At 38.2% G+C, this 12,457-nt stretch overlaps 1 protein-coding gene across 3 annotated transcripts; it reads right to left on the reverse strand.

Moving 5' to 3' along the window:
- Positions 1 to 26: 26 nt before the first annotated feature.
- Positions 27 to 6,806, reverse strand: LOC147514546 (cytochrome c biogenesis protein family). Of its 3 annotated transcripts, XR_015208506.1 has the most exons (9): positions 6,335 to 6,787; positions 4,887 to 5,106; positions 4,687 to 4,798; positions 3,551 to 3,823; positions 2,874 to 3,139; positions 2,622 to 2,778; positions 2,442 to 2,525; positions 2,097 to 2,319; positions 27 to 347 (listed from the first exon to the last, which is right to left on the reverse strand). XR_015208506.1 is itself a non-coding variant. In XM_086583669.1 (8 exons), exons 1-8 carry the CDS (start codon positions 6,708 to 6,710, stop codon positions 2,164 to 2,166), a joined length of 1,644 nt encoding a protein of 547 aa, XP_086439795.1. In that variant the 5' UTR covers positions 6,711 to 6,806; the 3' UTR covers positions 1,754 to 2,163. The 3 variants fall into 3 exon arrangements, 2 of the variants coding, with proteins under 2 accessions (XP_086439795.1, XP_086439805.1); XM_086583669.1 differs by lacking the exon at positions 27 to 347 and having other exon boundaries at positions 1,754 to 2,319; positions 6,335 to 6,806; XM_086583679.1 differs by lacking the exon at positions 27 to 347 and having other exon boundaries at positions 2,203 to 2,339; positions 6,335 to 6,792.
- Between the last annotated feature and the right edge of the window lie 5,651 nt (positions 6,807 to 12,457).

Consider the following 12,457-nt stretch of genomic DNA (forward strand, 5'->3'; position numbering starts at 1 on the left):
AAAAAAATTATGCGTGACTCATTTGATTGACTGAACTTCCCAACTTCTTGCAAGCATGGAATTCACAAGTCAGCTGTTGTGCTTCAGGGTGTTGGATTATTGTGCAACCACCGGATTCTAAATTAAAGCGGCCTAGCCGCCCACAACAAGTGATAGATCCCCACCCTGTCCATGCAATATGCCAATATACAGCTTGAAATGTACACCCCATGTCAAGATGCATCTTCTGATGTTAGTATTCTCAAGGCGGGATGCGGCCTAGCAGCTTCAAATCACTGCTTGACCTCTTGCGGGCGTAGAGCAAGCACTTGGAACCTTGTAATGGACCGTGCCCTTGGAGCATGTTCCTTCCAATAAGAAAATGAAACAGATATTTCAAAGATACGAATAAATTAGATTTTTAAAAACGTGATTGCCTGTTTTAGAAAGGAATACTACAAAAACACCAGTTTAACACTGATGTCACAAATTTTTGTCCCACTTCGGTAAATGATTGTGACGAGATTAGTCGATGGAGTTCTATTCTCACTTTCTCAGCTTATTATGTGCGTATCAGCTTATGCCACTAACAGCTAAAAAGCAAAAAAATTATACTTTATATTACGAAGTTCTATGGATCACTATAAGATGCTCCAACATAAACCATAGTTACTACTCACCAGGACAAACAATTCCAAATGGTAATCATCGATCAATCTGGCATAATGGTTGGTTCCATTAAGAGTACAATTACGTAATTACATAGTTATCATGGGATCATGTAAGTACATGTATTACTAGGTAGTGCCTACTCTTGCAGGCTAGCTGTAGCATGAAAGTTTAGTAGTATAAACTTGGTTTATTCGAATGAGTAATGTGATAAAGTAGTATAAACTTGGTTTATTCGAATGAGTAATGTGATAAACTTCGAAGGTCCTGCATACAAGAAAAACAACCTGAATTTTCATTAAACAAGTTTCAGCTCTAAACTTTCATTGGCTGAAATAGGGTGTCTGATTGACTATTTTAGCACTAATGTCTAATGTAATTGGGCATCTGCATACAAGCAAACCATCCTTAAGCTAGTACTCCCTCTTTTAAATTTTAACCATCAAATTTCATTAGCTGAATGGGCTGTATTTAACATATTGTGAAATATGGTTAAAAAGAAGCAAACAACTGATCCTTGCACAACGAAAAACAACTGCTGATGATGACCCTCACAGGACAGCTATTTAAAATAATCACGTTATTGCACTCCATTGGTCCATTATAGTAAATAAGAACTACTCTCTCATTTACACCGTAACAAATCTACACCCTGAGTCCCTGAACGCAACATAGTTTTTTTGAATAACACTCTGCTAAAATTTAATACTAATCCAAGATATTTTCTATGCAGAAATCTATTAAACAGTCTGTTACCAGCAGGTACAGATTATGCAGACACCACACCAGTTTCTGACATTATAATTTGCAGATCTCAATCCAAGAAACCTTCTAATGGTTACATTCATCTTTGTATGCTTACAAGAGCAATCACTATACTATTCTCGATCCTGTTAGGTCCCTAACTTTCCAAATGTTCATATATCGACTTATATTCTCAAGATTCTTGTCTCCGATGAAAAGAAAAGAGTTAACACAAGAGAATTAGACTCTCCAAGGAAATTGAACCTATCAGTTGGAGAATGTCCTCTGACAGACTGTTCAACCAGCTGATGCCCTCTAACTTGCTAAACAGGGCATAAGTCAATACTCTGATGTAATATAATTGCAAAAATAATTGAAGTATGTATTATAAAGAATGACAACAATTACTTCAGGGGAACCGATGCTTTACTTCAAGTTATCGCAATCCTAATAGAAGCCAGATGCATCGAATTACAGTGGGGTCGAAAATGAGTCCGTATAATCAAACTAGTTTTTAAATACAATATACAGGCTCATCAGCAATATGGTCCTAGACTTCAGTGTCTTGATATGATGAACAGTGAAAATGTCAGAGTATATTGACTGCTTTCGAGTTTCGAGTGCTTTTTGTGATACTTCTCTTTACAATTCTTGGGGCAAAAAGTTGTTCTTTCTCAATGTTTCTCTAATGAATTAATGCTTACCTCCAATTTTAAGACACGTGGTTGATAGCATCCAACTTGCTAACTCTTTCTTTTACTGCTTCCAGTACTAACCATCAAGAATCTCGGATGTCTCAGGAGGAGAAGAATTTATAATTTCCGGTACCAGATCAAGCAAGCGATTCATCTCATTTGGAAATTCAATCTTTGCTCGATTAGTCTTTCCTCCAATAACCACAGTAGTTCCATCTTGCAAAGCCCAGACCTTTAAGAGAAGAAACAAATCTAATAATGCATTAAGATATGACGAGCATCTACTAATCTACAGACCAAACCTCGAGACAAATAAAGTGCTGACAAATGTGATTGGAAACATGTGTATACTACCTGTGAATGTGACAAATAACTGATGCAAGTTGTGAGCATTAAAGCTCCAAATCCAGCATAAACTATTGGCACACCTGGATCAATCTGATTTGAAAGATGGTTTAGCATTATTGAATATCTCAGAAATAAAGCCACCGGTTTAGAATATCTCAACATTAGAAAAGAACAATAAGGCGCCACCTTTAAATCAAGGCCACTGCTACCAATTGCATCCACAATCACAATTTTCGTGCCACCAATATCAACTGGAAGGTTTGAGTCAGGCCTTCGCACTCCTACGAACTTTCCTTCTTGATCGTACAAGACAATTGATTGTAGATCACGAGCAAGCATTGATCTGAATATCAAAAAGTTAAATAAAACAAAACAAATTTAAACCTCCATTCAATACTTGTAGCAAGTTAGCAGGAAGAAGCAAAGCGAAAAACTCACATTCCTTTCACATTAGAAGTGTCACCATCTCCGACTGGCAGGAAAGTCCCATAGAGCTTCTTGTCTCCATTCACTTTTAGAGGTGCCATAGCCAAATTAAAAGGTCCTTCATTATCTTTAAGTACTTGAAGAGCGGAAATACTCCAATCAGTTTGGTATATAGTTATCCCATTGTATCTTAACGGGTCATTCACACTAATAGTTTTCCTCATTACTTCCTTCCCGTCCAAGTCAAATAAAGAAAGATCAGTGTGGAACTGCGAGACCTGAAGATAAACAGGGTACCAGAGCTTTAGTAGCTAATAGAAAGAAACATAGAAATGGGATCAGAGAATCTAGCTTTCACTCAATGAATCAATTCTTAAGGACCTTAGAGGACTGCCGAAATATGAATGTGTACTAGAGTGGGGGTTTAAGTTAACGAAGTCACATTTAGGTACTCCCTACAACTATATGAAAGATTCAAACTATCTAAATCTGTTCAACCTATTTTTGAGTTGCGTTTAACATATCTGCCTAACCCTTTGCGTTGCAACTCCATATGTGCTTTCATAAACTTTTATTGTTGATTGTAGGATTGTGTATACCATATTCATATCATTTAAACTGGCCATCTTAACAAAACATTTAGAGGAAGTATAAGCTATTTCTGCAAGACTATCCAACATATTACCAACCTCTCCACTGTCATAGTAGTCCATATAAAACCTGTTGACATGCACTTCAGTGTTGAAGGCTTGCGTAGGAGTAGAGAGAAATCCATTTGGTTGCAACACATCTCCCATCACAAAATTCAACCCCTGAGGAACAGTGACCGACCCGCGAAAGGCTCCAGAAGCACTATATGTTCCTCCTGCCATTATCAGAAGCATGGCAATATGTACTCCAATTGGGGCAAATCGACCAGCCATCCCCTTAAAGGCATATAATGACGGTCCTTTCAAGAATACCTGTCATGTTAAAACAACATGAACTACGCCAATGGATTGTAATATAACATACAGATTTTAAGAAACTGAATACATACTGAAACCCATTCACTCAACATTGAAGTGACCAAATAAATGAAACATTACCTGACTTTGACAAACTTTAGGGACTTTAAGGGGTCCAACTTCCAAATATGTACGCAGGATTACATTCAAGATATGGAATCAGTGAATTATAAGCTATTATGTAACATGGAAACAACCAGGACATGGGCCAGTTGCCAAGATTATGTATATACTGTTTGCACCTTCCGCCAGAGAATTGAATTCGTCATAAAACTGGAAACTATGAGCAGTAAGAAATATTTATTCATCAAATAGACTTCTAGCAACAACAAACTTCATCAGTTGTAAGTGTCTTCTAGCTTAGTTGGTAAAACCTTTGGGTGATGATACTAGAGGTCTGGAGTTCAAACCCCGCTACACACTATTGAGTTACTGATCTCTTTAAAAATAGGCTTGCCCACACATTTTTCAGTTGCAGGTGCCGACTAGCAAAGTCGGTAAAACCTTTGGGTGATGATACCAGAGGTCTGGGGTTCGAACCCCGCCAGCATCAAAGAGTTACTGATCTTATTTAAAACAGGCTTGCCAATCAAAACAAAAAAAAACTTCATCAGTTCATCACAAGTCATGTAAGTGTTGCTTATTTCTAGAGTGTATTGGTCAGTGACATGAATATTGATCATCTATTCCGCTCTACTTCGAGTGATATCTTCAATGAAGACATATTTGTCTCAAATAACTACTGGTACTAGCGCTTCCTATGAACAGCGTTAAGAACAACTAAGTTTTTGTTATGCGGGAGAACGATAACAACATACCTCATATCCTGCTCCCATTAGGACCACACCCAAGTCGCAAACAGATGCTCGGGGTAGAGATTCTGTAAATGCCTGTTTGCGGATGGCCACAGCTGAGTGCAAAAATTTCCATCTGCAACACCCATATTCCCATTAACTAAAAGCTTCTCCAACTCATCCAGCTGAAGAAGATATGGTGAAATTGGCATAGGGTATCAGACCTTCGTGCAACCTTAACTATGGGAATCTGGGTTGTGTAAGTACAGGCCATGAGTGATGCAGCAAGAAGAATCAACATTCCCAGGAAAACAGGAGACGTGAACATGTGGTCGAACCCAAAGAAGAGAACCCATCTCCATGTAATGAATCCTAAGACAGGATGGTCTTCTGGGTACTGTTGAAAATAATAACCTGGGGCCTCACCTTGATCAATAGCAGTCCCTGCGAAACCAAACATAGGGAAAGACACCTAGACATATCAACATCTGCAGTTAATGTCCTTATCAGCAAAGTATCCAGAAGTAGTTTAATTCATGCTCAGGTGGCATTTAATCAGAAATTCAAAATTCCCTTCACCGGGGAAAAGGAAATGAAAGGGATAATGGAGTTCTAATACAAAAGAGGAGAAAACAAATGTCACAGAACGTTGTTGAGCATCCATTTGTCATTAATATGTTGTGTACTGATCGAAAAGGGGGAGGGGGAGGAAAAAAATAAAATTTTAATACAACCAAACAATAAAAATTGGTAACAAGTCAAACAAAATGACACATGAAAAAATTACTTCAGCAAGCATTGGAGTAACTGAGGCTATAGTTTGCACCATACAAATGACATTGTTGACCTGCACATATGAAAGCGTGAATCTGACAATTGAGATGATGTCAGGATTCTGGAATATAAGCAGATACACCATTAACGCAGAATAATTCTTGGTTGAATCTGAAGAGACTTATCATTAGAAGGTGTAGCAAATGGCAAAAGTCAATAAGAGATTTGAGCTCTTAATGGACAAATTTTTTAAAGAGGGAAACAAAGGCTGAGAACTTGACTCTTACATTTCAAGCAAACCTATACATCTTGAATTCATTAACCGAGAACCTTTGGATTGCTTTCGATATTACACCCAGCTAGGGCTAGAATTTGTGTACTATAGCCTAAATATGCTTACAAAAAAACGAAAGGCCTAGCCTCACTGCATATATTGAGGCTAAGTTTTGCCAATTGTCAGTTCGGATTAGATTTGTGGTGATTCGTATACTCAGGTGATTTGTGGTGATATTGATCAGTTTTTTTTTTTTTCCGGTAAAATGTGGGGAATGAGCTAAACCGTGAGACCGTAACAGTTCCCAAAGAGGCGTTAAACAAACAAACGGAATTTGATTAGCTTCTGCTTGGTAAAAAGCAGGAAACAAAGCTAAATTAAGAATTCAAAATGTGACCTTCAATTCCATAATTAATTTTAAGCACTAAACTCTAAGGGAAACAAACTACTCAATATAAGCTCATTCAAACATCTTCTCAACAATTAATCCACTAAATATTGAGTCATCTACTCAAATTTTGCAAGAATTTCGTTTCGTATCATATTATTGCGCATTATACAAAACCAATATAAAAAAAATAAAGCAACAACAAATGCAAAACAAGAAGCTAAATAAAAACATACCCAGAGCCATAAGAGCAGCAATGGTAAACATTTCACCAATAGCCAAAGGTAGATTAGACAGTATAGACAAAGCCCTTCTTGGTACTCTTTTAACAAACCTCAAAACACCCCCTCCATCACTACTTATCAACTTGGGCTGAACATCATCATTATTTCCCACATCCTCAGGCAACTTTGGTGCACCCTCAGACAATATAATCTTCTTGGGCACATTTTTTTTATTCATTTTAAGCTCAAACACAATTTTCAAACTGGGAACTCTCTTACTAGTATAGTTATTATGACGATGAGGTTTGAAGAGAAGGGGTTGTGGTGTAACATGGTTTAAGGTTCTTGAAGGGTTTAAGGAATGCATTGTGAAGGGGTGTAAGAGCATTGCTTACTATGACAAAACAAAGTGTGTAGTTGTTTGAAGATAGAGTGCATGAATGCATTGTTGATTATTATTATATATATTGGATAAGGTTTATTTAGAGAAGCAACAAAAGGATGGGATTTTTACTCGTCACTCTTTTGACACTTCGTTTAGATATGCTTTTCTCTTTCTGTGTTCTGCCTGGGGCCTGTGGGGTTTATAACCCCATACCGGATCAGAACCAAACCGATAAAAAACGGTTTGGGTTTTGATAATTTGATTTGTCTTCTATCAAATTGAACCGATAAGATATTGGTTTGGTTTCGGGTTTATCCTCCACCAAAACTGATATGAATCCAAACTTATAAGATAACATTTTAATAATATTTATGATTAATTTTATATATACTTATTTGTGTAGTTAAAAATTAATTGATTTTATAGTTTCAAATCGAGTCGATTCGATTTCGGTTTATAATATATTTTATCGGTTCGGTTTTAGATGAAATATAATATTATTGATTTGGTTCGGTTTCTGGCTCCTAATTTTCTTATCAGTTTGAATTCGGATTTTTGATAATCCGACCCAAACCGATTCATTGACCGCCCTAGTACTTCTGCCTGATATACCCAAACCGATACATTGACCATTTTTTATGAAAATCAGATTTTTTTCTAAATCTAGATATTTTGCTGAATTTGGCAATGATTTTCGGTTCCATATCACAAAATTCTGATATCCGATATTCTTGAAAAATACACAAATTGAAATTGGATGTGTTTTCTAATTTCAATGGTATAGCACTATAGCCATTCATTTTACATACTATTACTTAATTAGAAATTAGAATATGACAATGTGGCAATGGTCAAAAGAAAAAGAATTGTTAAGGATTTTCGAATTAAACATCAATCTTAAATTACTTTTAAACAACATTCACTAATCGTATTATAATAAGATATGTGGCGAAGTTTATGGAAGAGATAATGTATAAGCCCAGGCAATGCTCATTAAATTAGTGTTCACGATTCCGAACGAAACGTCGGAATTCTGGTGGATATTTTGGTTTTTCAAAAAAACAAAACGGTATCAAAACGAATTACTCAGAATGTATCGCTGGTCGCATTTTCGGTAAATAACTTATTATTCGACAGCAAATAACGAAAATTATCCGAATACATCTCAAATTCGATAGTATTTGACAATACCGAACAGTTCACTCAAAATTTTTTCTCTCTCCGAAAAAACTATTCACCGGAGTAATCGGAGCATGGATGATGTGGATATTTTATAGTTTCCAAATTCTAAATCTAAAAAGTAAGCATTTATTTTTTTCCATTTAAATTTTGAAAAATATAAATACTTGAAAAACATATGAGTTCCTGAACATCATATCGATCTTAAGATTTGTCAAGAGTTCGACTATAATCTTTTTAATCCACTGAATTATGTAATTTTAAGGATGGCATTAGTTCGTTTTCTAAGTTGTGTGAAGACCACACAATGTAGAAGGCATCATCACAAACAATTGCACGCTTGATTTTGATTTTGAAAGATATGTATGAACTATGAAGAACATTTTTAATTATAACTAATAATATTTCTATTAGCACTGTTGAATTAATTCTCCTTAGCCTTTCACTGTGTCGACCATTTCGAAATTCATATATTGAACGGCTACAACTTAACATTCTTCGAAATTCATATATTGAACGACTTGTGACTTGATTCGATTCGTTTTTCTTTCATTCGTTTCTGTTTCATTGAAAAATATACTTGAAAAATTCTAGATCTAAAACTTGTGAGTTGTGAGTCAAACATACTGAGTATGAATATATGATACAGCCATAGTTCATGATTCTGAAATCTCATTTAAATGAAGAAAACTAGCTTTCCCAGTAATCATTTTAACTTTTTGAATTGGGAAATGAAGAATAAAAAACAACAATGTAGTATACTTGGTTTCGGGAAGCATAAGAAACTTGTGTCTGTATCTTCAACCAAGGTTTTGTACTGTATAAGAAACTTGCTACTCTTTTTGCTTTTTGTTGGACGTACTATAGTATCAAGATACCATGACTCTTCAAATCCTTTATCTTTACTTGCTACTTCAATCTCTTGACCAATCATAAACTCTTCTTTCTTCATGCTTGCTTTAGTACTATTGTTTTTTTCTCTGGGAAAAGTTAACTTATCTTTTTACGGAGAAAAAAACAGAAAGTCACAAGATCTAACATTGAGAAAATGACTCTGTTGACGTACTCAAAAGCTTAGTTATGGGATGTCTTTGTAAATTTATGTTATACTTGTGTACGATTTAAGATAATGAATTTAAGAGCGCACCGTCCGGTAATAAATGGTCAATAACAAGCACGCCACTTAAGCAGCCAATTGTGGGTGAAATATTACTCAACATGGTCAGAGAGACCCTCATCAAAAAGAAACATGGATCTCTCCTGATGAGTTTAAAGTTTAAACATGATGTTACACACTTACACGTGCAATTACAAGAACCGTTTTTCGCAATTTCCGGCAACTTGACTCGAAATGGGTACGAGCTCAAGAAATTGGACTACGGCTATCTAATGCACAAGAGATATTCATATATTGTAAGTTACTTAGAAGAATAAACAAGTAGATAGATTACAAGAAGAAAGGATATTATAAATTTATAACCATGAAACCGATCAATGGCTTTTATTTTCTCTGCTTTGATTTGTGAGCAGTGGAGAGCCAATAAACCTCTTGACGGAAACCTGTCAACCGTACCAAATATTGATTTGTTACATGTTACACCCAAGTATCATTTTTATAATGACACGGTAAGTATCTTCCGTTCTACACTACAGAGCACGTGTCCATAAGGCAGGACGTCTTACTCCAGCTCGTCCCATAACATTAGATCGTACCAACGACCCAACACCCAGATCGTTACCAGCAGCAGTTACAGCCATTTATAGAAAGATATCAACTAGCGCAATCCTGGAGCTCAGCCAACGCAACAGATCATCAGGTCGTAGTCCTAAAATAATCAACATCTACATTGGCGCCGTCTGCCGGTTCGTTTCCTTAAGAAAAGAACAACCACTCTTTTCTCAAGCCCACAAAACTGGTAAAAAAAACCACAATAGAGCCCAACCTATAAGCATTGGCAGACCAGATGAGGACACTCCAAGAAGCCTTCATCACGTTGCAACAAGAAAACCGCACAATCGCTTTAAAAAGGGCCAACCTAACGCCAACAATGGCACCACCACGAAGCCGGGGAGCAAAACAACATTTGCGAACCCTAACCAACACCACCAATCAGCGTTTAGAAGACTTCGCACAGAAACTATAGAAGTCAAGCGAAAGAGCAAGCGCGATCCAAATCACTCAGAAGATGTTAGAGACGTACAAAGCATCACCATTCATCTAAGACATCTGAGACAAACAACCTCCTTCAAAGTTCATCCAACCAAAGTTCCCATTGTACGACGGTACCTCCTACCCAGGCGAGCACGTAGCTCGCTTCAGCCAAATCCTAGCACTCTACAGCCATCCTGACTACGACTACCTGAAGTGTAAACTTTTTCCAGCCAGTTTAAAGGGCGGAGCAATAGACTGGTTTTACACACTCCTTCCAGATTCGATCAACAACTTCGACAGCCTTGCTGAGACATTCGTAGCAGAGCTCGTCCACAACAGAAAGAAGTGCGCCGACCTGGACTCATTGTTCCAGCTCAAGCAAGCTCATGGAATCAAGCAAGAGGAGGTCCTTCTTGAGCTCAAGCAAGTTCTGATTCCAGCGAGAGGAATTTTTAAGAAGGACCTCCTCTCGCTGGAATCAGGACTCAGTGACGGTTTCGCAATTTCTGCGTTCACAAGAGCCCTCTTGGATGACTCCGACCTAGCAGGGTCCCTCATGCGCAACAAGCCAGACACCTCAGCCGACCTGTATCACAGAGTCGACAAATACATCAAGTACGAAGAGTGGATGGCCAAGCGTAAAGGCAAAGAAGTCCTCGCAGTTAGCAACGAGCCAGACCCCAAGGAAAGCAAGCAATATTCAAACAGCAACAACAACAACAACAACAAGAGATCCAACGCCAGCAAACCCTCATACACAAAGAGGGAATTCTCCAACTTCTCTAGGACGCCAAGTCAAATTCTGAAGAAAATATATACAACATCACACTTCAAAACAAACATCAACAAGGTGATAGCCATACCAGAGCGTCCATACTGCCATTTTCACAAACTCCACCACCACGACACCAATGATTGCTAGAGCCTCAAGCACTACCTCTAAGACCTAGTAGAGGAAGACAAATTAAAAGAGTTCTTGCCAGAAAGCGATCTGAGGCACAAACTGGATGCCAAACGCCACGTAGCGGGGAGCCACAAAGAATGAGCGACACGCCAACAACGGAAGCGAAGCGAACAGATCAACTCGATGATCTAAGTCTCCAGGTTGGTCAAAGCACAACAAGAGACATCACTCCTCCAACCAAGATGAGGACAAAGTAATCAACATGATTACAGACACCTCAAACGATGAAATCTCAGGTCGGGAGAAGCGCAGAAGAGTGGGAGCAATTCAAGAAATCTACCACCTCTCACACAAAGCCGAGATAATCAACCCCACCGACCCTAAGAAGACAACAAAAATTTCATTCACAGAAGATGATCTAGAAAAGGTGTGCCTACCTCACAATGATGCCTTGGTAGTGCACGTCAAAATCAACGATTGGATAGTCAAAAGAGTCCTCATCGATCCAGGGAGCTCATGCGACATACTATTCTATCAAACATACAAGAACATGCACCTACCGGACTCGGTGATGATAGAGGCCAATGCACCGCTCTATGGGTTCAACGAAGATCGTATAGATGCCATCGGAGATGTAATCCTACCAGTCTATATTGGCGAAAAAGATGACATGGTCAAAACTTCAACACGCTTCAGTGTGATCGATGTCAGGTCGTCCTACACTGCCATTCTAGGATGACGTTGGATTCATAAAATCCAAGCAATTCCATCAACCATATACCAGGTCCTACGATATCCTGGTCCCAGAGGCATCATGGAGCTCAGAAGCAACCAACTAGAAGCTCACTGATGTAATCAAGTCAGCACTACGACCTCACCTAAGCCTCAGGTCATCGGCCAAGGGCGCCCCAAAAGGCGGGATCCTCAAACATCCAAACCCTCCAAAGAAATGCATCAGAAAAGCTAAAAGGAAAACAAGTTCAAATAGAACCAGGAGAAAAAGTCAATTTGGGCACAACTGATGACCCAAAATTTGTTTATGTAGGGGCTGACTTAGACCCCAAGCTCAAGAAGCAGCTTGTCAAATTTCTATCTCTCAATAAAGATGTTTTTGCTTGGTCGTATATCGATATGCCAGAAATCGACCCTCAGGTCGCTTGCCAGAAGTTAAATGTAGATCCAACCATCAAGCCTATCAAGCAACGACCTAGGAAGCTAGCACTCAAGTTTCAAAAAGCCATCAACAAAGAGATAAAAAAGCTCAAAAATATGGGATTCATCAGAGAAGTCGAGTACCAGACCTGGCTTGCCAACATAGTAGCCGTTCCAAAGAAGAATGGTCAGGTACGACTCTGCATAGATTTCACCAACGTCAACAAGCACTACCCAAAAAACAGCTTCCCCCTACCAAAAATCAACATACTGGTAGATCAAACTTGCGGCCATGAGCTCTTATCGTTTATGGGCGCATACAGTGGATATAACCAAATACCACTTGTAGAAGAAGACCAGGAA

This window comes from Coptis chinensis, chromosome 2 (genome assembly GCF_015680905.1).
Source record: "Coptis chinensis isolate HL-2020 chromosome 2, ASM1568090v1, whole genome shotgun sequence".
NCBI classification, from domain to species: Eukaryota; Viridiplantae; Streptophyta; class Magnoliopsida; order Ranunculales; family Ranunculaceae; genus Coptis; species Coptis chinensis.